Below are 27,862 nucleotides of genomic sequence, written 5' to 3'. Positions count from 1 at the left end.
AGGATTTCTTATCATTCATATATACCATTCTAAACCTTGTCATAGGGAAGAAGCACTTATCTGGAGGAAATGAAATAAATTTCTGTACCTTTGTTCAGATGTATATTTCTGTCTTATGAAGTGAGAAAATTGTAGAAAGTGAGAATTGGGGGTGGGAGGGAGTAATCTATTAGTGTGACAAACATTTAAGTCCAGATTCCAAGTCTGTGGAATGACTAAAGTAATATTCAGAAGAAATCCTGTTAGAGGTCTGTTTGAAAAGAGGAATGGCTGGGGAAAGTCTTATCTTCAGGTACTTTTAGGCAACTAACTAATGATTAAAGACACAAGTGCCAAAGACCCTAAGATTATTCACACATCCAAGTCCCACAGGACTAAGTAAAAGAGATTCTAGAACTAGAAAGATTGAAGTGACTGAATTTCCTTTTGATCCCAAAAGGTTGTTACTCTCACCATTGCCAGCAAAACATCATTGCTTTGGGGAAATCAAACTGCCTTCATCAGGAAATGTTGAGGGATAATACGTGATGGGACTTGATTGTCCTGTTAGATTGGCAGCTTGCCCTGACCTGAGCTGAACCTAGCATGTAGAAGGGAAAAGCACTCTCGAAAGAGAGATCCTGAGATTTCTTCATATCTTGCAGTTAGAAGAAAACAGTTCAGGGTCCATGTGTATTACCATCTCCCAATGTTTTCTATCTCTTTGTGGGTGTGTTTGTGAGCACATGTGTACACAGTATTTTCAGACTGGGGAATCTGAAAATACTGATAGGGGAGTGTGCAGGACTCCTGGTTGTGAGTTTCTCAAACTTACCATGGAGTGTTTACTTTTGGATTAATGTGTTGTGCTGGAAAAGAAAAAATGAGGATAGCTAATAGGAGGAGCTGCAACATTGAACTTTGTTTCCCAGCAGTGAGTGGGAAGAGCGCTTTGCTTCTTAGAACTCCAAGGATAACTGAAAGCAGAGGCCAAAGAGGGCAGGGTTGGGGTACTGAAAAATGGCAGATAAATAAAAGAAACTTTGGTGCAGGGCTCACCTGGCTGGAGAATATTTATGTGGCAATGAATCATGAAGGTGTTAAGGATAAAAAGAACCCAATGGGTCCATGAAGAAGAATAGCAAAAATAGGTAAAACACTAAAATTATTGGACACCTGAGGGAGACAGACTCAAGGTCATTGGTAACTGGAATAAAAAAGCAACTCATTCATTCCTCATGTTTGCCTATCTACCTTCCTTCCTCTACCCAATATTTAATTCTCGATAAACTTAATGTTCTAAACATGGAGTGTACATCTTATCTCAAGGGCTTGATTCTTTCTCTTCTGCTGATTTCAAAACCTTGTGTGCATCCCAGAGTTGAGATCATAAAGACTTGTGCAGAGAGGGCAACACTTAGGGCTCACAGAGGAGAAGTTAATCTGTGAACTTAAAATGAAGAAAACATTTTTACTAAATGTGTAATCAGACTAGAAATGAGCATAGTCAGACTCAATATTTATTTAAGAACAAAAAAACAGAAGCTAGGTTTGCTGGCTAATCTTTTGTTGGCTTACTTATGGGTCTGTGATCAGCACTGTCAGGCAGCTGCACACCCATGCTTTGTAAAAGGTTGGAAGCAGGTCCTGCCAGTCCAGCTTGGGAACTATAGGATTCCAGTATGTTTGAAACCAGGTTCAGGTCTATATCCACTGGTGTCATAACAGATCCTCCTGCACCAGAATCTTCCTCCTCTGAATTGTTACTGGCAGTCTGGGATAGAGGCTCCTTGTTCATGGAGGGAAAAGAAAATCATGGTACAATATGCTATTAGGTTGGATGGTAGTTATATTAAAAAGCTAAGTAAGCAACAATGTAAAATTGATTTCCATATTAGAAAAGAAATTCCCTTGATAGAAAATAAAAATGAAGTCTAATAATAAACTATGTAATTGAACACACATATTAAAATTTGGTTCCGAAGATTAAAACACACTTCTTCCTAGGATAAGTTTCTGCAGATTAAATGGATTTCTTCCCGATTTTGAAATAGCCCAAGGGAGATAACCAGAATTAAGGAGGTAACTTTATAGCTTGCCTAAGAGTTTTAAAAGAAATAAACAGAAAAATGAACATTAAAAAAAAAAGAATCTAAATTTTCTCTACGTGAAAGAAGTGAGATTTCTTCCCTACCCACAACCCCCACCCCAATGAGAAAACAAAATAAAACCCTGAGGCCTGGGCTTCCCTGGTGGCACAGTGGTTGAGAGTCCACCTGCCGATGCAGGGGACACGGGTTCATGCCCCGGTCCGGGAGGATCCCACATGCCGCGGAGCGGCTGGGCCCGTGAGCCATGGCCGCTGCGCCTGCGCGTCCGGAGCCTGTGCTCCGCAGCGGGAGAGGCCACAGCGGTGAGAGGCCCGCGTACTGCAAAAAACAAAAAAAACAAAAAACAAAAAACCTGAGGCCTTGTGGGATCCAACCACAGAGACTGTGAATTGGTACTTGAGCCTCTGATTTCATAGGCTGAGGAAAGAATTTGAGAGATTGCAGCTTGATCTATAGATTTTTATATCTTTGCTACCCAAAGTGGGGTCCATGGACCAGCAGCACATCCATCACTTGGAAACTTGTTAGAAATGTAAAATCTCAGGCCCGCCCTAGACATACTTAGTCAAAATCTATATTTTAACAAGATCTTCAGGTGGTTCATATTCACATTAAAACCTAATGTATGGTTTCTAGTAGGTTTTGGCAATACTAAAAGTGATTAGTTTTAAATGTGGTTAAGATGATCAAAGCAAGGGGAATGACATTAATTAAGGGCTCATTATGGGTTTTACTGTTGTCTCATTTGGTTCTCACGTTCATTCTATGACATGAAGATTATTGGTTAATGGGTACATTCACAATGGATAGCTGAGCTGGATTTCAAACCCCGCCCATGAGACTCCAGGGTCCATTCTCTATCTGTGGTTAGACAGTGCTGGTATAAAAACTAGGATAAAAACATGAGTGGAAGATAAATTCTAAATTTGGCTCTAAATAAGGGAAACATATAAAACAAACACTATTAAGACTTGAAAATTACTTGGATATTTAATATCCTTTCTCTTTTTTTAAAATCAATTTAAGCTATTAGTAGGAGTATGCAACCACATACTAATTTGAACATATCACATGACTTTTAAAAAAAATCCTGATAGATAATATAGAATAAGTAATATAGTCAAGCTTATGTTTAAGAAAATCAATAATCCGTCAGCCTACCAGTGTTAGGAAAAAATTAGCATTCTTATGTATTCAAATTAAAAAATTCATCACAGAAAATTATCATGAACCAAATAGAAAAAAAGAAAAGAAAAACTAAGATAAAATATGGTTTTAGCTATCCTTTGTACTAGACTCAAAAGGGAAAGAGGTTGAACACACACATACCATTTGCTTCTGGGTGGTGAAACTTTTGCCAATGCTGGTATGTGCGAGTTCCTGGTCCATCTGGGCCATGTATGACTTGAGATCAGCAAGAGTTCCTTTTACAGATGCTTCTTCCCCAGGCTCCTGTGTTTCAAGATCCAAGTCATCATCACTATCTAAACATTCAGAGTCTTCCTCATCCAGTTCATCAGAGTCTGAGTCATGGGGCCTTGAACCTACATAGACCCCAACACAGAAAGAGCCACTCATTAAATTTTTTTGGAGTGATTACACATCTCAAAAGAATTAGAATGTTATCTGCAAAAAAGAGCGAATATTAGGCAAACTACTTCAGAAAAATCCCCTCCAGAAAATGGTACTGCTGGCAAACACTTGCAGAAAAGTACACAGGCTGAGCTGAAAGATTCAGCTTTTTCTTTTTAATGTGAATTCAATTAATTAAAATTTTTTACTTAAAAAATTTAAAAACTACATAATCCAGGAATACATTTTGATGTAAACATTCAAGTTATGCAGAATTGTCTCATATTTCACTCTCTTCCCAGAGTTAAAGATCTTTTCACAGTTCAGTGGGTACCCAGACCTTTATTTATGCAATTCTGTGTGTGTGTGTGTGTATATGTACATATAACACATTTGTTATATATATACATGTTGAACTATGGTTTGCTTTTCTACCTTTTTTTTTTGTAAAACTGAACTAAAATCCAATTTTTGCTACTACAATGTTGCAATCACCATCTTAGCATATATGACTTTTTCATAAATTAAATTCCTGGAAGTGAAATAGCTAAGTCAAAGTTTATGAACATTCTGGAGTACCAAACTGCCTTGAGAAAAGACAACTTACACTTCTACTCCCACAGTTTGACAGTGCTCATTTCTCCAACTCTTGAGAAAACTGGCTATTATCAATCTTTTAAATTTTTGCCAATATGATGGGCAAAAAAAAAGTTCTCATTTTTATTGTGTATTTACTTGCTTACTAGAAACAGTTAACTATTTTCAAATATTTATTGATTATATTTACTCTTCAAGGCCTGTTTATATTTATTGATTATATTTATTCTTCAAAGCCTGTTTATATCCTTTGTTGATTTTTTTAAAACTGGGCTATTTGTGTTTTTATTATTAGTGTATATGTGCAGTATGTCTAAAAGAGAAAAAAAAACAGTGTAATACAGGAGCCCATGTAAAACCCTATCTAAACACACAACATTCATTCATTCAACATAGATTTAATGAACAGCTACTATGTCAGGCACCAAGCAAAGCATTCTCTGCAAAATCATTCAATAGGGCAATAATTAATGGTTGAAAGCAACTCAAAATCATTAAAAAAAAAAAAGCAAATGAGAACCAATGCTCCAATGCTCTAGCAATTGCTATACTACTTACACTTGCAAAATGAAAATAAACATCACACTGTAACTCACCTAAGATCTTATCAAAGTAATTAAGAAAAGAATCTGCATCAAAAGTGACTGGAGCCTCAGAATGTTCTCTGTAAGATTAAAGGAAAAAGACAATTTATCCCAAACAAAACTCTTTGAAACTTTTTCTAAACTGGTGCCATTCTTAGGAACACTCCAGATATATACTCTCAAAAGAGGCACAGAAAGGAAAATTGTAGTTTAAATTTTAAAAATCATTATGCTTACTGACAGGGCAACAGAAATGGGAAAGATTGATGAAATAAAAGTAAAAACTGCACTTTGATTATGCACATTTAATTTATGCTGATTTAGGGATCTACCCACCCTCCACCTTCCATAAAATATATCTAACATTAGCAGAAGTTGTTATTTATCCAAGTTCATTTAAATAAAGTTTATCTTTTTAAGAACCAAGTCTTTAAAAATAAGAACAAACCTTCTCTTATCTCTGCTTTCTCAAAGAGAGAATACTAAACATAAACTTTAATCTTCTCATGAGGCTAATGAGCATCAACATTAATGAAGAGATATTTGCTGTGCAAGTAACAATTCTATCTACTTTTTTCCCTATTACTTGCCAAATGTAACATCTCATTTCTTCTGTTATTATTTCTTCCTCTGATAAACACTTTTATCCTCCTCTTTTGAGTCTGAAGCTTCCAATCTGCTTGAGGGTGGGAGATCAGAAGTCTAAGCTTGATGAGAACTAGAAGTTAGGAGCCCATAAAATTCTGAGTAAAAATCTAAAGAATAAAGTACATGGTTGCCCTGCACAGCTCTGGGGTGGTGGCCTTTACATCTGCTGAGTGGTCTCTTTGGCTTACTTCAAGGATCATAAGGGATCAGGTTACTAGAAATCTGACTCCAGATAAGTAAGTTATCATAGTACTAGGCACCAAAAGAGGAAAACAAAGCAGTAAAAATCATTTATTAAAAAAAAAAAATTTAAACAAAGAAAAAGGAAAAGAAAGAGAGAACTGGCAATGACTGGATGATGTCAACATATAGGCTATAACCATTTAGATATTTATACTTTAACACAAATTACCGAGGCAGCTCTGCTCCTTTGTGGGTTGAGACTTTGGATATGAAAGCTTTCATGCTCTCTGAGACTTGAGTAAAGTCATAGTTCTCCTCCTGCCCCTTGGAAACGGGCTCTGGTTCTTTTTTACCAGCAGCTTCCTGCAGCAGCTGGTCCAGCTGATCTGGTGAGAGATCTAACCACTGGTCATCTGAAAAAGAAGCATGACACTGCCATACTACACTCACATGACAGGTACTCTCAGGAAAGGACCCTCTGAGACTTAGTGGAATGTTTCAGTTCTTTCTAACCCCTCTGTTCTACCCTGGTCCATCACTTACCATCTTCTGGGGGAAGATTAGCTTCTTCTTTCTTAAGCTCTTCTATATCAAATGGTATTGTCTGTAATAACGTTAAGATTTCTTCACCTGGGCTCATAGCATGAGAGCTATAAAAAATCAAAGACATGGGTATTTAATGAGAGCTTAGAATAATAATCATGAAAACAGAGTATTTTAAAGTTGGAAGGGATTATCTAGTTTAATTTGTTTTTAAACATTTGTTTAGGACACAGAATCCTTTTTCTCAAAATTCCACCAGAAACTCTAAAATATAAAAGTGCTCAAAGAAAAACTGTTCTGGGGAGTTCCTTGGTGGTCCAGTGGTTGCACTTGGCACTTTCGCTGCCCCGGGTTCAATCCCTGATCAGGGAACTAAGATCCCACAAGCTGGGTGATGCAGCCAAAAAAAAGAAAAACTGCTTTGTACAGGAAAAGAAAGCATCAACAAAATGAAAAGGCAACCTACAAAATGGGAGAAAATATTCGCTAACCATACATATGATACAGGGTTAATATCTAAAATATATAAAGAACTCATAACAGCAAAAAACCTCCCAAGCAATCTGATTTAAAAATAGGCAGAGGAACTGAATAGACATTTTTCCAAAGAAGACATACAAGACAAGAAAAGGTGCTCAACATCAACTAATCATCAGGGAAATGCAAATAAAAACCACAATGAGATACCACTTCACACCTGTCAGAATGGCTATCATCAAAAAGACAAGAGAGATCATGTGTTGGCAAGAATGTGGAGAAAAGGGGACTCCCTGGTGGTCCAGTGGTTAAGATTCCATGCTCCCAATGCAGGGGGCATGGGTTAGATCCCTGGTCGGGGAAGATCCCACATGCCACGTGGTGTGGCCAAAAAAAAAGAAAGAATGTGGAGAAAAGGGAACCCTTGTGCACTGTTGGTGGGAATGCAAACTGATACAGCCACTATGGAATACAGTATGGAGGTTCCTCAAAAAGTTAAAAATACAGCCACCATATGACCCAGCAATCCCACTTCTGGGTATTTATCCAAAGAAAATGAAAACAGGATCTCAAAGAGATGTCTGCACACCCGTATTCCCTGCAGCATTATTCACAATAGCTAAGATTGGAAACAACTTAAGTATCCATCAACAGATAAATGGATAAAGATGTGGAATAAATAGACCGATAGATAGTGATTACATACACACAATGGAATATTATTCAGCCATGAGAAAGAAAGAAATCCTGCCATTTGCAACAACATGGATGTACCCTAAAGGCATTAGGCTAAATGCAATAAGCTAGACAGAGAAAGTAAAATACTGCATGGTATCACTTATATGTGGAATCTAAAAAAAAAGTCAAACTCATGGAAACAGAATAAAAAAGTGGTTGTCAGGGACTAGGGGCTGAGGGATACAAGCAGAGGCTGGTAAAAAGACAAACTTTCAGCTATAAGATAAATACAGTCACAGGATCTAATGTAAAACATGGTTACTAGAGTTGATAACACAGTATTACATAATTGAAATCTGCTAAGAGAGCAAAAATTATTCTCACACACATACACAAAAAATAAATATGTGGGGCTTCCCTGGTGGCGCAGTGGTTAAGAATCCACCTGCCAGCACAGGGGACATGGGTTTGAGCCCTGGTCCGGGGAGATCCCACATGCCACAGAGCAACTAAGCCCATGAGCCACAACTACTGAGCCTGTGCTTTAGAGCCCGTGAGCCACAACCACTGAGCCTGTGAGCCACAACTACTGAAGCCTGTGCGCGTAGAGCCCATGCTCCACAACAAGAGAAGCCACTGCAATGAGAAGCCCGCACACTGCAACGAAGAGTAGCCCCCGCTCGCTGCAACTAGAGAAAGCCTGCGCACAGCAACGAAGACCCAATGCAGCCAAAAATAATAATAATAATAAATAAATATGTGAGGTGATGAATTTATTAATTAACTCGGTGGTGGGAATCTTTCCATAATGAATAGGTATATCAAATCACTACAATGACACTTTAAATATCTTATAATTTTGTAATTCTGTCAATTACACCTCAGTAAAGCTAAAAAAAAAAAAAACCCTGAAAGACTGCTTTGATTGAAATGGACGCTGGAGGCTCGGAGACCTGCCCATTCTGCCTTCCCCTTTGGATCTGCAGCAGGCTCCATGGAACACTATCATGAAGCTGATGATTTATTATCACTCTTTCGATTTATATATATCATATATATGAGGAAAAGAAAACCCAGAAGAAAATATGAACAAAAATTAATCTAACATGCATAAAGTATGAACAAAAATTAATCTGTCAGGGCTTCCCTGGTGGCGCAGTGGTTAACAATCCGCCTGTCAATGCAGGGGACATGGGTTCGATCCCTGGTCCAGGAAGATCCCACATGCCGTGGAGCAACTAAGCCTGTGCGTCACAACTACTGAGGCTGCGCTCTAGAGTCCGCAAGCCACAACTACCGAGCCCGCGTGCCATGACTACTGAAGCCCGCGCGCCTAGAACCTGTGCTCCACAACAAGAGAAGCCACCGCAATGAGAAGTGCGCGCACTGCAAGGAAGAGTAGCCCCCGCTCGCTGCCACTAGAGAAAGCCCGCGCGCAGCAGCAAAGACCCAAAGCAGCCAAAAAATAAACAAAACAAAAATTAATCTATCATATATTAAATGCTAGGCTAGCACTTCAAATACATTTTCTTCATTATTAGATTGATTGATTGATTGACTGACTGATTGATTGGCTGTGTTGGGTCTTTGCTGCTGCACGCGGGCTTTCTCTAGTTGCGGCGAGCGGGGGCTATCCTTCATTGTGGTGCACGGGCTTCTCATTGCGGTGGCTTCTCTTGTTGCGGAGCATGGGCTCTAGATGCGCGGGCTTCAGCAATTGTGGCCCGAAGCCTCAGTAGTTGTGGCTCGTGGGCTCTAGAGTGCAGGCTCAGTAGTTGTGACACACAGACTTAGTTGCTCCGTGGCATGTGGGATCTTCCCAGACCAGGGCTCGAACCTGCGTCCTCTATGTTGGCAGGCGGATTCTTAACCACTGCACCACCAGGGAAGTCCTCAAATACACTTTCACATTTAGCCTCCTACTTACTATTATGAGGAGGTAATAATCCTGTTTTACAAACGAGAAAACCAGAGCCCAGTGAATTTCTATAAGTTTTGCAAGGTCATTTAGTTGGACAGAGCAAAAGCTTGAAATCAAGTCTTCTGATACTATTTTGTGCTCCTCCTACTATAAACTGATAATGAAATACACACAGAGATTATTTACATGATGAGTGAGTTATTTTGTGATGGTGATGTGATTTGTTATATAAGTTCATGGAACCCTGTCTGAACTATTTATAATGGAACAAATCAAGTTATATAATGGACTTGCATTCATTTAATAAACACTTGCACACCCTGCTAACTCATGTGGGTAACAGGAAACTATCCCTACTCCATAATATGTAAATATTACTAGGAGAGAGAAAAGAAATATACAAATAATCATAATAAATTACAAACATATAAAGTCACAGACGAATACCAAATGCTATCAATACAAAGAATCATAGGAGGGCTTCCCTGGTGGTGCAGTGGTTAAGAGTCCGCCAGCCAATGAAGGGAACACAGGTTCGATCCCTGGCCCAGGAAGATCCCACATGCTGCGAAGCAACTAAGCCCGTGTGCCACAACTACTGAGCCTGCGCTCTAGAGCCCGCAAGCCACTACTACTGAGCCTACGTGCCAATAACTACTGAGTCTGAGTGCTACAACTACTGAAGCCCACACGCCTAGAGCCTGTGCTCCACAACAAGAGAAGCCACGACAATGAGAAGCCCATGCACCGCAACGAAGAGTAGCCCCCGCTTGCCACAACTAGAGAAAGCCTGTGCGCGGCAACGAAGACCCACCACAGCCAAAAATAAAAACAAATAAAAACAAACAAACAAAACACGAGTCATAGGAGAAGGTAATTACATTCACTGGGGTGGAGGCAGAGAAGTTTAAAAAAAAAAGAGAGAGATAATGGAAGAAGTTGAGTTAGGCCTTAAAGAATCAAGAGGATTTTGACAGGTAAGATAGGGTAGAGAAACTATGCAAGGGGATAAATGAGCATTTGTATAGAGGCAGGGAAGTGAGGAACATGTTCAGAGAGCAAATGGGGTTCAGTTTGGCTTAAGGGTGGAATCCGAGGCTGAAGAGATGGGCTGGGATGACAGCACAGCAAGCGTGAAATGGCTAAGTTTAGACTCAATGAAATAAGGAGTGGGTGATCACTGATGGCTTCTTTGTTATTTTTAATTTTTGTTTTATGAGATTTAAATAATATAGACGAGTTGAAAAGGTAATACAATAAATGCCCATATCTCTACCACCCAGAATTATAATATTGTTATACTTATCTCTAGTCTAATTATATGATTACATTTATACATTTAACATAAAAACCAAACTAGTAATGTGTGCGTGTACTTACAAAAAAATATGATAGATAAAGTTAGTTTCCTTTGATGATCAGCACTCCCAGTTCCAATCCATTTCTCTGGCTACCCAAAGGTGATTGCTCTCACAAGAATCCTCCTGGGCCACTGAGTGTGTGTGTGTGAGACAGAGAGACAGAGAGATAGAGATTGAGATTGAGATAGAGACAGAGACAGAGACAGAGAGAGTGTGTGTGTACTATTTGTTGTATTTACTGTTTTGTTCTCTTTACCTGAAATGTTATTCCCTCAAATACCTGTCTGCCTCATTCCCTCACTTCCCTAGATCTCTTCTGAAAGAAAAACTCCTTGGCCAACCTATCTAGAAGAGCAGCCTTTATATCTCTCCCCGCAAACGCTGCTTTTTCTTCAAAGTACTCATTACCATCTAACATCATGTAATGGTTTACCGTCTTTCTCCTACACTAGTATATAAGCTCCATAAGGGCAGGGAGACTTTGGGTTCACTTGCTGCATTCCCAGTGCCTGGAATAGGGCCTGGCACATAGGAGATAATAAGTATTTATGGAGTGAATATAGATACATGTATCTATACATAATACATGATATTTTGTGTATTTTTACAATTTATATGCATAGCACCTGTATTTTACAAATTTACAACTTGCTTTTTCCCTCAACATTATGTTTCTGAAATCTATTCATTTAGACCAGTGGTTCTCAACTGGGGACAATCTGGCAATGTCTGGTGACATTTTTGGTTGTCACAATTGGTGGGGAGAGGGGAGCCAGTCCTACTGGAATTTACTGGGTAGAGGCCAGGGATGTTGCTTCATCTCATACTAATGCACAGGACATTCCCCCACAGCAAAGAATTATCTGGTCCAAAGTGTCAACAGTGTCAAGGTTGAGAAATCCTGAATTAGATTTATGGATATTTAGCTAATCTCTGATTAACTAATGGAAATAGGCCATCATGTAAATACACTGCAATTCATTTATCTACTATTGATGGACACTTAAATTGCTTGTAAGTTTTCACTATTACAATCTCTAATAATTTTTAGGCGACAGGAGTAACATGATTAAAGACATACTTCAAGCAGATTCTCCTGGCTCTAATGGTTGAATTGGAAGAGAAGAGTCTCTAGAGGCTGAGAAACAAGTTTAGGTGTAGCCATAGTTCAAGAATTAAAGTAAGTAGAGTAGCTAGCTGGGCAGTAAGGAAAAAAAATGCAAGACACAAGATAATAGTAGACAGGATCTAAGGACTGGATCCAAGGAGAGAGAGGAGGTCTGGGTGATAAGGAGGATGGTGATACTATTAAAAGACAGTAGGAAACAGTCTATGATATTAATTCAGCTAATAAAAAAGAACATTGGGAAGTAAAGAAGAGGTCTGGAGGGAGATGTGAGTTTGGTTTCAAACTGTTTAGAAGTTATCCTGGTTTGGTGAATGGGAGCCTCTCCTGCAACACTCATTAAAATGTTGGATATTTAAGCTATTTGCAATAAGTAAATTATGGTCCATTTGCTAAAATGCTGTGTGGTTATTTAAAACTATGCTTATCAAAACCTTTTAAGGTCATGGAAAATGTAAGATCGTAACGAGTAAAAATTATGAACAGGATACAAGATTTCTATATAGTATAAAAAATGTTTAAAAAATCAACCGGTTATGGGGAAAAAAATCCTGGAAGGCAATAGATTGGAATAATAATAGTGGTTTACTCATGCTATAAATTTTTTCCTTCTTACGTCTTTCTGTATTTGCTATAATGAATGAATATGTTACTTTTATAACAACAAAAAACTTTATTATATTTAAAAAGAACTACCCAACCATCAATCTATCTTATTTTGTGGGAGAAGCCCTAACTCTCCTACATATGAGTCTCCCTCATTTCTTAACTTCTCTTCAACCTAAGACTATAAGGTAACACTTTTCAACAAGGGGAGTGTCTCCTAGAGGAGACAGGGATCATCATAGGGGGAGATTCTCCTAACTATGAGGGCCACCTCCTTTACTTTCTTTCCCAAGTTTTCTTAAAGGATACCCTAAGAAGGCATCATCTTTTCCAATTACTGACATAAAACTGACGGAGATGGGACAAAGGCACCCCTGGACACTTAAAAAAGAGTAAAGACTGCTGTAAAGTCATTACCACCTCACAGACACTGAGGTTGGAGTTCTCTTAGCATCAACTTTGCTTCATGCAGTCTTCAAAGAACATTTTATTACACAAATATGTGATGTTTGAGATGCTGGCACAATGACTGGGGTTCAAAACCAGATTGGTTTGACCAAAAAAAAAAAAAAAAAACAAAAGCCCAATGACAAAACAAAAAACACACCCACACACAACTCAGGACCTTTTAAACCATAACATATACAAAGTTATTTCTTTCATGTTATTTAATACCTTTATTTCTTTCATGTTATTTAATAGCTTTAAGTATCTCAAATTCAATTTTGCAAACATAAACGGAATTTTTTCCAATATTCTAATTCTGACCTTTGCTTCCTCAGCTCAATAAGACCTTCTGCAGGAGCTCCAATTTCCTTGAGCCACACTGACTAGAAGTATCCTCAAGGGACAAGTCAGACAAATGTGATTTTCTTCTTTCAATGATCCTATTCCCTCTGATCTTTGCCTGCTTTTGTTGTTTTCCACTGTCTTCAAATAATTGTTTTTTATATTCTGTCCAGGGTTTATCATTGTAATTAGCACAGGGTTATTCCGATATGTTACTCCACCATTACCAGAACTGAAACTCAGTTTTATCAAATTTTAAAGGGGATCCATTTCCTTCCAACCCTGTGTTCATTTCTTTCTTCCCCCAGAAAATGTATGGCAGGTTAGAATGAGATTTGATTTGGAAGGTGAACGCCTGCTTCATCCTGCGTTTCAGATCCACCTAAAAAAATCTAAACACAGCCCAGAACTCCCATAGGAATTAAGCACATGGCTCAATACTAGACTGCCTGAGTTTAAATCCTAGGTCTGTCACTTTATTAGCTGTGTAACCTTTGGCAAATTATTTAATCTCTCTTGGCCTCGGCTTCTGAGCTGTAAATAGGGAAAATAATAACTGTATCTATTTCATAGGGCTTTAAGGGGGATGAAACAAGTTAGTGGCCTATGTTTTGTAAGTACTCAATAAACGTTAGCCATTATATGATGATGATGATGATGATGATGATGACGGTGATGGTGGTGACAGCTGCCAGTGCCAGCAAACTTCTGTAACAACACTTCCTCTCCCTAACCCCTGCTCCTTCAGTAGTCATGAGCCTGGCCATTAACTGTTTAAATATGGAAACTCCAACATCTGCAACTATCTCAAGAGTAAGTAACTCCTTAACTTCTGGCAAGTAATCAATCTGTTCAGGTAGCGATAAACTCACCTTTCTGGCCGGTTTATGGAGAGCTGGAAGTAGTTCTTTGCCATTTCTAGCCTTTCCTGGTACTGGGCAGAACCTTTCATCAGTCCCTAAAAAAATAATAATGCCCATCAGAACATTATATATATGGTATCATTAAAATAACCTGCTCACCAGCAACTTTCAGGGAGGCAGTGTACGATATAATATATTGTTCAAAAATCATGAGGCCTGAGTCCTAGTCCCTGTTTTGTCACTGATGTACCTGTTTGGGCTCCAGTTTCTTCAAAAAAGGGACTAGGTTAAATGTAGTGGTCCCTCATCCTTTTCACCATTAAGGGCCTCTTTCCAATTTGGAAGGTTTTCTATTATTTAACTCATTATTAAGAAATAATTGATTAACTAGTAATTAATTTATAAAACAAAGTACAAATTGAGCCAAAAAGTAGCATAATCCCACCTTAACTACCATTTCTATCTTTCACATGCATGTTTATGGTGGCATTCATACTTAATATTTTATATTCTTTAAAAAATATACTATAATATAAGCAGTTTTCCATACTACTACACAGTCTTTAAAAATCATCATATTCTTAAGGACTTTTCTACTTCTTGGATGTTTCCTTAAAGTGGATGATTTATTATTTTTTTTTAAAAATTAATTAATTAATTTATTATTTATTTTTGGTTGCATTGGGTCTTTGTTGCTGTGCGCAGGCTTCTCATTATGGTGGCTTCTCTTGTGGAGCATGGGCTCTAGGTGCACGGGCTTGGTAGTTGTGGCTCGTGGGACCTAGAGCACAGACTCAGTAGTTGTGGCACACTGGCTTAGTTGCTCTGTGGCATGTGGGATCCTCCCGGACCAGGACTCAAACCCGTGTCCTCTGCATTGGTAGGTGGATTCTGAACCACTGTACCACCAGGGAAGCCCAAAGTAGATGATTTAAATTGAAGGTTCCAAGTTTGAACCTTTCTATAGTTCTTGGAATACACTATCAAATTACTTCCCAGTTAAGGTTCTAACTATTACGAAGTTATCAGCAAAGTATAGGTGTATTATTTTCACTATATCTCAACAGCACTGAATATCATTCATATCCTTTTTACATATGTGAAAAACAGTCTTTATTATTATGTTAATATGGTTATCTTTACTACTTGTGAGAGTGAATTTTTTTTTTTTTTTTTTTTTTGCAGTACGCGGGCCTCTCACTGTTGTGGCCTCTCCCGTTGCGGAGCACAGGCCCTGGACGCGCAGGCTCAGCGGCCATGGCTCACGGGCCCCGCAGCTCCGCGGCATGTGGGATCTTCCCAGACCGGGGCACGAACCCATGTCCCCTGCATCGGCAGGCGGACTCTCAACCACTGCGCCACCAGGGAAGCCCAAGAGTGAATATTTTAAGAGAAATTTAGTAGTTGTCTTTTTGCAATTTTTTTTTTTTTGGAGTATAGGTGCTTTACACTGCTGTGTCAGTTTCTGCTGTACAGCAAAGCGAATCAGCCATACGTATACACATATCCCCTCTTTTTTGGATTTCCTTCCCATTTAGGTCAGGTAAATTTTTAATCCACGGCTCTGCTAACTTTTCTATTTGGTGTCTTCATGTTTGCTTTATAGATTTGTGCAAGCTGTTCATCTGATACAAATAATAACTTTTATCACTTTATATAGATGTTATTATTTTTTCTAAAATATTGGAAACAGTTTATAGACACTCCCTCATTACCACCAAGCTAGAATGGTGCCTTCAACTCTAGTTCCTACAATTATGTCACACATTAAACATGGACATAGGATTTTAATTCACTGGCTTGACTTACCCTGGATTGTCCAATTTAAAAAATGCATTGCAAGTCCTACCTTAAAGTAATCATTCTTTTTCAGACTTTCAAGGAAGCCAGCCCAGAGCGGTGAGGTAGTCATAAGAGATTGCTTGGCATCAGAAAAATGTGGGCTACATTTGGAGCATAAGATCTCAAATCCATGAGCCTAGATGGAAAAGATAGAATTTTTATTATTAGGTTAATTTCTTTCCATTTAACCACACTCAAGAACTAGGTGATTGGACACATGGGTATGTGGACATTTAAAACACTTTCTGAATTTTAGGAAAAAAAAAATCTGACTTTATTTCCAAGTTTCTTAATCTCTACAGATTAAAAATTATAAAGGGGAAGCAAATAATACAAAACAAGGATTCTTATTCTCCTCAAAGAGATTTCTTTTCTCACTAATTAAAAAACTAGAAATTTAAACTTATTTCTTGTTTGCTTAAAAAAGGCTTGCAAGGCAGAAATAGAGACACAGATGCAGAGAAGAAACGTATGGACACCAAGGGGGGAAAGTGGGGGGCGGGGGGTAAGTGGGGGGGGGTGGTGGGATGAATTGGGAGATTGGGATTGACATGTATACACTAATATGTTTAAAACAGATAACTAATAAGAACCTGCTGTATAAAAATAAAATAAAATTCACAAAGAAAAGAAAAAAGGCTTGCAAAAGGTTTCTTGTCTAACAGAATTATAAATGAATTAAACATAGTCTCGGGCATAGTAAATGGAGGGAATCATTTCATTTTAAGAGTCCTTTGGCTAAAAAATATAATAAATGCACATGGCAAAATAATTCTAATAGGGGGCTTCCCTGATCACTCTAGAGAAAACTGTCACCAATTCCTTACACATCCTTTCAGAAGTAATCTATGCACTCAAGCAGATATGTGTGTGTCTGCATATGTCCATCCTCCTACTCCATCCCTTTTATCACTAAATGGCAACATACACACTGCTCTGAACCCTGCTTTTCACTTAGTGATATACCTTGGAGATCATTTCATATGAGCATATATAAATTTATCCATCCCACTTCATGGACAGACCATAATTTATCCAACTACTCCTCTACTAACAGACATTTTAGTAGTTTCCAATCTTCTGCTACTATAAACAATGCTTTCATGAGTATCCTTGTACGTCTTTGGGCACAAGTAAAATATATGGAGGATAGATTTCTGGAAGTGAAAATGCTGAGAAGGGTTTGTGCATTTTAAATGTTATGGAAAGTGACAAACTGTTCTAAGAGACTGATTCAACTTATATTCCTATCGATAATGTTTGAGGGTACCTCTTTATGTATTTTTATAAATCCAGTATGTATTATCAAACTTATGGGTACTGGCCAATCAAATGGTGAAAAATACTATTTTGTAGCTTTAAACTGCATTTCTTTTATTATGAGCAAGTGTCAACATTTTTCATAAAAATCATTTGTATTTCCTTTTCTGTGGACTGTTAATGGTTTCTGATGATTTTTTGATTGATTAGTACTATTTTTTTATATTGAATTGTGGGAATGCTATATATTAGATAAATCAACTTTTGTCATTTACTAGTTTTTTTACTCTTTGTCATTTAAACTGCAAATATAGGGCTTCCCTGGTGGTGCAGTGGTTAAAAATCTGTCTGCCAATGCAGAGGACACGGGTTCGAGCCCTGGTCCAGGAAGATCCCACATGCTGCAGAGCAAATAAGCCCGTGCACCACGACTACTAAGCCTGGCTCTAGAGCCCGCAAGCCACAACTACTGAAGCCCACGTGCCACAACTACTGAAGCCCGTATGCCACAACTACTGAAGCCCGTGTGCCACAACCACTGAAGCCTGCGCACCTACAGCCTGCGCTCTGCAACGAGCAGCCACCACGATGAGAAGTCCATGCACGGCAACGAACAGTAGCCCCTGCTCGTCACAACTAGAGAAAGCCCGCACACAGCAGCGAAGACCCAATGCAGCCAAAAATAAAATAAATTTAAATAAATAGCAAATATAGTTTACACTTTCACCAAGTTTACTGTCTTTTGACTATATTTATGTTTTTTGTTTTTTTTTTTTTGTGGTACGTGGGCCTCTCACTGTTGTGGCCTCTCCCGTTGCGGAGCACAGGCTCCGGACGCGCAGGCTCAGCGGCCATGGCTCACAGGCCCAGCCGCTCCGCGGCATGTGGGATCTTCCCAGACCGGGGCACGAACCCATGTTCCCTGCATCGGCAGGCGGACTCTCAACCACTGCGCCACCAGGGAAGCCCACTTAATTTTTATATTATCCAGTTTATCAATCTTTTCTTTCACAGTTTCTAGTCGTGCTTAGAAAGGCCTTTCCTACTCAGATTTTCAAAAGTTTTCCTATGTTTTCTTTCAAATTTTATGGTTTTGTTTTTTTCATTTAAATATTTGGTCCAACTGGAATTTATTTTGGCATAGGTGTGAGGTAATCAACTTTAATTTTTCAGATGGCTTCACAGTTTTATCATCACTTACTGAATAATCCACTTTTCCTTCTTATTTGAAATGCTACATTTTACTACATTCTCACATTAATAGGGTATATATCTAGATTTCTAACCTCTGTCATTATTCTCTTAAGAGCCCTTTGACATAAAGGAAGAAAATAAAATTTTCTGGTTTAACATTACCAACTTCATGCCCAATTCGTGGGCTCGGTATTGGGGATGAGATGGAGGAGGCAGCCTGTATCCACTCCGCAGGTCTGGCACAAACCTTTGTTGCACCAACTGTGCATACAGACATTTAGTGAAAGTGACCTGGATATTGGGGCACAAAATATGTGAGTCTTTTCCTGAAATTAAAAATTTGAATATCATTTCATAGTTAATAATAACTTCATAGTAACTTCATTTATGAGCTTCATATTCATATAAATGCAAAGAAGATCCAACCTATTTACTGCCTACATTTTTTAATAACAGCTTTACGGAGATATAATTCATATACCCATAAAATTTACCTTCACTTGACTATATTTAGTTATCACTAAGGTAATTCAAATCATTAGTTACATTACACAGCAATTTTGGTGGGTGGATGATACAGAATAATTCTTAATTATCTGGAAGAAATGAAATTTTTTATTGTTAAGAGGATATAACTACTCAAATAGGGAAAATATGGTCAGAAATAGCTAGGAAACATTGAAATATAAAATAAGGAGTCAGGTCTCTTACAATCTTCCTCCCCTGGATAGGAGAAAAGAAAAATTTTTTAAATGTATATTAACTTGCTATGAGGAAACAGAATATTTCCCATTTTTTTCTAGTGAACAATTAAATAATGTTCAATTTTATTTCCAGTGAGAGAAACTAAATGACCAAGAGAACTAGCTTACCGAAGTCATTATTCGTGTTTCAGGCAAGAATGTCTTGAATATACGACAGGCTCGCAGGTCAATGGGGTCCCGCAGGTAAAATGCCTGGACTCCTGCAGCCACCAATCTGGGGCGCTGCTTTAGCACTGCTACAATGCCAGCTGGAAGGAAGCAGTGTGCTTGATGAAGGGAGGCTTTAATTTTTTCTGGGTATCTGTGACAGGTAACATAATTATTTTTATTTTATGATATGTAAACATCCAGGATTCTTATACCATTTACTTCCCCCTTAACATTTTATCTTGTCTTGGTTCACCAAGAGTGAGATGGAAAAAGTGACAAGAGAGGTGAAGATAAAGATACTGTAGGGAATTCCCTGGCAGTCCAGTGGTTAGGATTTGGCACTTTCACTGCCAGTGGCCCAGGATCAATCCCTAGCCGTGGAACTAAGATCCTGCAAGCCGCACGGCCAAAAAAATTAATTAATTGAAAAAAAAGATACTGTATATACTAAAGACTACAAGAAGGAAGAGAGACAGAAAAAGCGGGAAGAAATGGAAAATAAAGAAAAGGGATTAAGGTGGCCCAATAAAAAATAAAATCAGAATTTATTCTCCTAAAAAATGGTACAAAGTGTACTGAAGCGAAGCTAAAAGAAATGTTTAATACTGTTAAGACCTGAATGGTGCTAAACATTTAATAGGCACTCACATTTGAATGGCTGAATTAGTATGTTATTAGACTAAGGTATTCTCTTCTGAATAGAGCCTAAGGTGCTCCACCTAGGTCAAAGAATCCCATATATACTCCAAGAACCACAGAAAAAGCCTGAACACAATTGTGCTCACTTAGGTTTCCATTTCTAAAGGTCTGAAAATTTCTATCTATGGATCTACATAATACTTAGCCATAATATCTAAGGTAAATAAATGCAAAAATATTGGGCCTATGACACTTTTAAATGGAAATTAAAAGATACATCTGTTTCCTGATTTTAAAACACGTAAGTTTAATTTGTTGGTCAATTTCACGAAGGATGAAGACAGCATGAAAATTAGCATTAATTTAGGTGAAAGAAATTCCAGATTCAACAGAAGACTTGAGCGACATGAAATCAAAAGGCTCCTTGACTAGCAGTGAAAGTGTTATTTTTCTTACCCTCTGATGCGTCTATTCACAGCAGCTCGTATAGATTCTGAAGCCAAAATTTTTTCTGGGTGTGTTGAGATTATATTCAGTGCTTGTGAGATTGTTTGGAGTGTGGTGGGTAACCAGGATACTGCTCCAGGTTTCTTTGGTGCAGGAATAATGCACAACTCCCCATGATGGAAAAACACCTGCAAAATGATGTTTTAATTTTCATACCAGGCAGTGACAAACTCTCGGTGCATATGAAAATGTTGCAACATGATTTCACCTCCATAGATTTTCCAGACTTGGATATACTTACCCTATTGGCACTATTATCAGGATCCAACCATTTAGGGAGAAAGTCAGCAGCTTCTATTAACAAGAATTCACCGTCATTGTCTTCAATCCTAATGCAAAAGAAGTTCTAACTTTATATTCAAAAAAGCACATATTTGCTAATAATCAAGCAAATTTGTTCTAATACATTTTCTCCTTCATCTTAGTAAATATATGAGTATGTACCATGTGTAGATTGCTATAATTAAGCAAAATGTTTAAGATACCATTAAGCACTGAAGGAGACTCAAGATTTTAAGGAGGAATTCCTTAGGTGAGGGTGATAAGGAGAGAAAAATAAGTACATAAATAAATAACAATAGAAAAAAATATGGAAAATATATAAAGTACTATGGGGTTTCAAAAGAAAAAAAAATCACATATAGCCAAGATTAGGAAAACCTTTATGGAGGAGGTATTACTGGACCTTGAAAGATAATTTTGTTTTGCCTCATTTGCATGACTTTTAAAAAATTTAAATTTCTGAATAGGTAATACAGTCACATGGTTAACTTTTAAAAATTACATAAAAAGTTATACAATGAAAAAGTCTCCTTCCTGCTTTTGTATCCATATGCACAACCCCTCCACCATTGTAATTTCTTGTTTATCCTTCTAGAGTTTGCTTATGTGTAATCCAGCCAGTAGGAATATAAATTCTTTCTTCTCTTGTTGCACAAAAGGTAGCATATCATATATACTGTTCTAGATTTTTTTCACTTTTAATGGGTGGAGAGAACAATATACGGAGAAAAGGAGAGATGTTCTTGGGAGAGAGAAGAGCATAAGCAAAATCATGGAGGTAGCAAAGTTAAGGTAGATATTTGAAGAATGACAACGAGTAAAGAACAAGACTAGAAAAGCACAGTTATATCATTTTGTGAAGAGCTTTAAATGTTGGCAGAATCAACGAGAATGTGTTGAATTTTATAGACAAAATGAATGAAAGGTTTTAGAGTAGCGTAGTAAAATGGTTCGAGCTCTACTTTAGGAATATTAATCTGGCAGAGACATAGAGGAAAAACTTCTTCCTTTTTCTAATTTTTAAAAAAACCCCGACAAGACAGTAGATGCCTATTAAAGAGCTTTAGGGGCGTAGTGTGTAGGTATGAACCATCATTACATGTATAAAAATCAGAATCAGCACATGAAAGGTATTGCCCCCTTCTTATTATCCTAGTAAAGATAGAAACTACTATTTTTGTGTCTCTTCATTTAAAATTCTATCATTCATTAAAAAATTATTGCTATGTATTTGTAGGTATGGTAACAGTAGTGTTTGTTATCTCTTAGATTTACATCCTGAAGTATTTAAAAATCAAATGGCATAATACTGGAGATCTGTTTTAAAATAATCTTGCTATGTGATGGGGGAGTGGGGAAGGAAGTAAATGAAATAAGAATCACCAGGAGTTGATAATTACTGAAGCTGGGTGATGGGTACATGAAGGTACCCATCTCTCTACTTTTTTTTTTTTTTTTTTTTTCTCCCATCTCTCTACTTTTATGTATGCCTGAAATTTTGATATAATAACAAGTTTCCAAAATTTTTGTTCTTTTTTTCTCCTTGTTTTGCTGGGGAAAAGACTGGGTGGATAGAAGACCAGAATTTGGGGGCTGATGAGGAAAACTAGGACATATGTTAAATGTGTGAAGCGCCCTCTGCTGGCAAAACTTGGGAATTACAGATAATTATCCATTCCCATTTTTAAAACTGAATTAGAATGCACTATCGTCTACTTTGCTTCCTGTCCATAAAATTGCGCACTGATTTCTCTTTAAATTTCTTCTGTATATGATTTCTCATAAAATATAGCTATAGTCTAATAGAGGAAGACACAGTAAAGAAATCTGTGAAATATGTATATCTGTACATGAATTTCTTTTTTTAAAGACACAGGAAATTTGATGGTGATTACTTTTGGGAAGTCAGAGCAGTACACCCTTTTGTATTGTTTGAATTTTATTTACCATGTGTATTTGTTCTTTCAAAACAAGAAGAAAAAGAGAAAATCTAAAATAAGCAGGTTTTGTTTGAAATTTTTTTGAAGTTGACCTCTCAAATGATTCTTTAATTCTTCTTCAAGAAAAGGAAGTCACAAGAGAAAAGGAAGAAAATACAGAAGTCACGTTTAAAATCTACATCCCAAGTTTGTACAATTTCCACCAGACTACAGAAAAAAATACTACTAAATGGATAAAAATGTAGTCATTTTCAATAACAGAATTCCTTTAGAATTATTAATAAAGCTATAATACCTTGCTACTAACTCTGGAAATTCCTTTGTAATTTGCTTTACTATATAAACAATAAACCATTCATCCTCAATGTTATCTCCAAACTTTGTCATGCCAAATATATGAGCAGGAACACCTCCTAAAAACAAGAGAAAAGCAATCATATAACCAAATAAATATACCAGTGCAAATAAAAGTACAAGTAATCATTCAATTAAACAAACATTTATTGACTGGCTATGCTCCAGGTACTATACTGGGAGCTGGGGTTGCAATCCTGAACAAGATACAAGAAGCTTATTCTTGAGGAGCTTAGGGTCTAGACAACAGGAGATAGACAACCAAGCATCACAAAACAAGATGATGAACAGAGTTATACACTGAGGGCTATGTGAGCATAAAGTATGTGATATCTGAGCTATACTCCTCTGGAGGAATGACCAGAAGTAGGCTTTCCAGAAAGAGAGAACATGTGCATGTGCAAAAACACAGAGGCATGACAGACAATAGCGTGGTTCTGGGAATATCAGCATAAATTTTCAAACAAGTGCATTATCCAAAAATATGTAGAACTTAAACAAGACACTCAGACAGCCAATGGGTCAAAGAAGAAATCACAAGAGAAATTAGACAATATCTTGAGACAAATGAAAACAAAAACACAACATGCCACAAAGATGCGATGCAGTGAAAGCAGTGCTAAGAGGAAGTTTATAGTTATAAAAGATGTCAAATCAACGACCTAACTTTATACCTTAAGAAACTAGAAAAAGAAGAAAAAACTAAACTCAAAGCTAAAGGAAGGAAATAATGAAGATTAGAGCAGAGATAAATGAAATAGAGAATAGAAAAACAATATTTAAAAAATCAATTAAACAGAGTTGGTTTGTTTAAAAGATCAACAAAATTGACAAAACATTAGTTAGATTAACTAAGAAAAAAGAGAAAAGACTCAAATAACTAAAATCAGAAATGAAAGGGGGGATATTACCACCTATGCCACAGAAATAAAGAGGACAAGAGAACACTATGAACAACTGTACATCAGCAAACTGGATAACTTAGAAGAAATGCATAAATTCCTGGAAACACACAAATTATCAAGACTGGATTGTGCAGAAATAGAAAATCTGAACAGATCTATAACTAGTAAGGAAATTGAATTAGTAATCAGAAACTTCTGCACAAAGAAAAGCCCAGGACTAGATGACTTCACTGGAGAATTCTACCAAACATTTAAAGAAGAATTAACATCAATCCTCAAACTCTTACCAAAAAACTGAAGAGGAGGAAACATTCCTAAACTCATTTTATGAGGCCAGCATTACCCTAATACTAAAGTCAGACAAAGACAATACAAGAAAACTACAGACCAATACCCCTGATGAATAATGATGCAGAAATCCTCAACAAAACATTAGCAAACTGAATTCAACAACACATTGAAAGGATTGTACACCATGACCCAGTGGCATTTATTCCTGGAATGTAAGGATGATTTGACACAAGAAAACCAACCAATGTAATATACCATATTAACAGAATGAAGGTCAAACAAGTGTAGTGCGGAGTGTCTCGAGAGCTACCATGGCAAAAAGAATCCCCAAACAGGTGGGAAGCACTGCCCAACCAACTCTTCTCCCTACTCCAGATTTCCCAAGTTTCATCAAGTATAGAAGCTCCAGTTAGGGTGTCTATTTTTATCTACCTTACATATTAAACTTCAATTTGAATTTCATCCAGAAGCAATAAGGAACTGCTGAAGGATGTTAGGCAGGAGAGTGACATGATCAAATTTGTGTTTTACAAAGGTAACTGGCAACAGGGTCAGGAACTGCAGACACTGGAACCAGAGAGGTTAGTTAGGTGGCTACTGTAGTCTTCCAGATGAAGAGATCAAGGGGGCCTAGACTGTAGCCAAACAGATGTAGAGAGGGGTCATATTTTAGGAGTAATCACACTAGGATTTAGTGCCTGACTGAACATGGTGAAGTGAGGAGTTGAGGATGATTCTGAATTACTAACAAGCTTGATAACTAGGTGGCTAGCAATCCCATTAAGCAAGACAAGAAAACACTGTGTAAAAATGATTTTCTAGAAAAAAGGTAGGGAATTGGTTTTGGCTGTGCTAACGGGACAGTGTTCTTGCCAATAAATATCACGTGTTTCAGTGAATAGGTGTTTAGTAAAATTAACGTTTTGCATTTGGCAACTGCTAGCCAAAAGGAAACAGATAAGCACTAAATTGAGAGCCAGAATGATGGTATCACAAGATGCCACGCTCCTGATCTGAAATAAGACCCCACAGAAATCACTGCATGAGTAGAGCCTTGGTCACCTATCCATGATTCATTTTAGTAAAGTTATAAGAAATGACAGGACAAAGTACCATATTTGACCAGAGGTCAGATCTCAAGCACTGACAATACAGGGAAGCAGTGAAGGAACCTCAAAATGCTTCCGAGTGGCAAATAATGGTCATTTAGCTCAATTATTTCTCTTTATAAGCCAAGCAGAGCCACTCTTAGATCCTTACCAAAACAACTATGCGAAAGGCAGCCTAGTAAACATACTATCAAGACTGAGGAATACAGAGTAACAGCTAAAAGAACTATGGTTAAGGAAGCCAGATGCCTGAACCTGTTTAGTATAGGTACCTAGATACATTATGGCATAGTAATTAAAGTTCAAAAGAAGAGCCATGGCTTAATAATGTTGAATATATATTAGTTCCTAAGATAATGAGTATTAGAAAGCATCCATCAACATGAATTAAAAAAAAATTTTTTTAAGTTCAAGGGCTTAACTGAAGAGAGGCAAACACCATAAAAAGCTCAGAATATAAATCTCCTGACAGGGTTCCCCTGGTGGCGCAGTGGTTAAGAATCCGCCTGCCAATGCAGGGGACACGGGGTCAATTCCTGGAAGATCCCACATGCCGTGGAGCAACTAGGCCTGTGTGCCACAACTACTGAGCTTGCACTCTAGAGCCCACAATCCACAACTACTGAGCCCGCATGCCACAGCTACCGAAGCCCATGCACCTAGAGCCCGTGCTCCGCAACGAGAAGCCACCGCAATGAGAAGCCCGCACACCTCAATGAACAGTAGCCCCCGCTCGCTGCAACTAGAGAAAGCCCACACGCAGCAACAAAGACCCAACACAGCCAAAAATAAATAATTTTAAAAAATCTCCTAACACTGAATGAACTATGGACTATTATACATCACTGTTGTCAGAATGACATTAAAAGTCACACATATCAAAGCAAAATAAGCAAAAGAGCCTTACCTTTCCCAGGTTTATATTTGAGATTGAAAGGCTGATTCTGCCAGATATAGGGGACCAGCATAGGTGCAAACTGGGTCATTATCTTCTCAATGTACTTTTGAAGAATCTCTCTGTGTTCTTCTGGGTCTCTTGGTTCATCCGGTATCAGGAACAGGTGGTATTCTACAGTGTCTTCCACTGTAGCAAACTTCATATTTTCCTCCATTCTTCTTTGAAAGCTACATTTAAAGTTTCAATAATATAAACCATATAGAATAATGTAGAAGTAATATCCCATTCCCTGAACTATGCTAGGCAATTCCGTTAACGTTGTTTCCCAAAATTCAGTTATCCACATACCATCATCATGTTTTTGCCTTAACCACATACCAGCTATAATAACATTTATTTAACATACTTTTAATGACATTGTTATACTTACGATTACATTAAAGGAACTTTTGATATAATACAATAAATGGAAATCCAATACCACATTCCCAAATTAACTAATAAGTATGTAAGAATAAAATAAAAACTGTTTGCCCTTGCACTAGCAGTGGCGTGTATAACACACTTTTAGAAACACTGAAATAACATCTTTTGAAACACTATCACAAGTCCCAGTTCTGCCAGTAGTCCCAGTTGTGTTATTCTGGGCATTTCACTTTCTTCCTGGGGCTTTTTCCTTAATTGTAGAATAAGACTGTTACTGTATCATCTCTATAATCCGTACCTCGTTTAAATTTTTATTATTTAAAATTTCTGAAAAGCAATATCCCTTACTCTGCAGAATTAAATCTCTCCCGTTGTATGGCATAGAGGAATTCAAAACTACAAAACATTCATGCCCTATCATTTCACCCCCAAATAATCTGCCCATGGCTCTTGATCCTACAACTATCTATCCTAAATTTTCCCCCTTCTCAGGTCTCAAAGGGTATAGCTCTGGTATATTAGGAGGTGGTAAATAACTATTTTCTAAAGGTTCCCCTTACAAACAAAAGTACTAGCTCACTATTGCTTCCAGGTGAGGCTTGGTAAAGGAAGACACTGTTTTGGATTATCCACTTTACGGCTGCAATTCAATTTTTAGACTTGTTTTTCTAACGGATAGTAAAACGAGGTCGAGAGGAACTCGACTGCATCTTCTATCCAGACACTCATTCGCTACTTTCTGTCCAAATCATCATTTGGCCTTTTAACCCTGGTAGACAGATGCTAACTACCCACCCGAGGACTATAAGGGGCTTTGAGATCACTCAGGCTAACTCCACACTGTACATATGAGAAAACACTAGAAGGGGCTTTGAGATCACTCAGGCTAATTCCACACTGTACATATGAGAAAACCGGGAGCACAGCAAGAGGAGCAACCAAGCAGCAGAGGCCTGACTTGGGAGTCTAGAGCTTTTTACTCAGACTAGGCGCTCTCCTTCATCCAACAAAACGAAGCCAATTCCGCTTACGGTTCTAGGGCCTGGGCCTCTCCGGCAAGTCTCTGCTGTGGCACCTTTCCTCAGCCGCCTCTCCTATCACGTGAGCTGGTCGGGAGCTGCCAGTAGCAGCCAAAGCCTGGCTCAGACTGGGTCCACACGCTCGTCTGGGACCAGAAGACAGCAGAAACTCTGAAAGTCAGAAACCGGCTCAGCCTCGGAACCCCGCGCGTCGTCCCTGTTGCGCGTCGGCCAGAGCATTAGG

The 27,862-nt window shown here is 38.0% G+C and overlaps 1 protein-coding gene across 3 annotated transcripts; it reads right to left on the bottom strand.

Annotated features, from left to right (window-relative positions):
- Window positions 1-1,481: 1,481 nt before the first annotated feature.
- ECD (ecdysoneless cell cycle regulator) lies at window positions 1,482-27,776 on the bottom strand. 3 transcript variants are annotated; one of them, XM_065894327.1, is made up of 14 exons: window positions 27,631-27,776; window positions 26,183-26,388; window positions 22,912-23,029; window positions 20,636-20,723; window positions 20,344-20,522; window positions 19,207-19,399; window positions 18,497-18,625; window positions 15,888-16,016; window positions 14,048-14,133; window positions 6,218-6,324; window positions 5,904-6,087; window positions 4,856-4,923; window positions 3,420-3,634; window positions 1,482-1,768 (listed from the first exon to the last, which is right to left on the bottom strand). In XM_065894327.1, exons 2-14 carry the CDS (start codon window positions 26,385-26,387, stop codon window positions 1,538-1,540), a joined length of 1,932 nt encoding a protein of 643 aa, XP_065750399.1. In that variant the 5' UTR covers window position 26,388; window positions 27,631-27,776; the 3' UTR covers window positions 1,482-1,537. The 3 variants fall into 3 exon arrangements, with proteins under 3 accessions (XP_065750399.1, XP_065750398.1, XP_065750401.1); XM_065894326.1 differs by having other exon boundaries at window positions 26,183-26,391; window positions 27,631-27,675; XM_065894329.1 differs by lacking the exons at window positions 18,497-18,625; window positions 27,631-27,776 and having other exon boundaries at window positions 26,183-26,387.
- Between the last annotated feature and the right edge of the window lie 86 nt (window positions 27,777-27,862).

Source organism: Phocoena phocoena, chromosome 16 (assembly GCF_963924675.1).
Source record: "Phocoena phocoena chromosome 16, mPhoPho1.1, whole genome shotgun sequence".
Lineage (NCBI taxonomy): Eukaryota > Metazoa > Chordata > Mammalia > Artiodactyla > Phocoenidae > Phocoena > Phocoena phocoena.
This window is presented reverse-complemented; position numbering and strand designations above follow the sequence as displayed.

Coding starts and splice junctions, on each gene's coding strand:
- ECD (XM_065894327.1), bottom strand. CDS start 26,387: ATGGAGGAAAATATGAAGTTTGCTACAGTGGAAGACACTGTAGAATAC. Junction 20,724..22,911: donor TTTCCAGAGTTAGTAGCAAG/GTATTATAGCTT, acceptor CTTTTGCATTAG/GATTGAAGACAATGACGGTG. Junction 3,635..4,855: donor TTACTTTGATAAGATCTTAG/GTGAGTTACAGT, acceptor GGGTCTATGTAG/GTTCAAGGCCCCATGACTCA.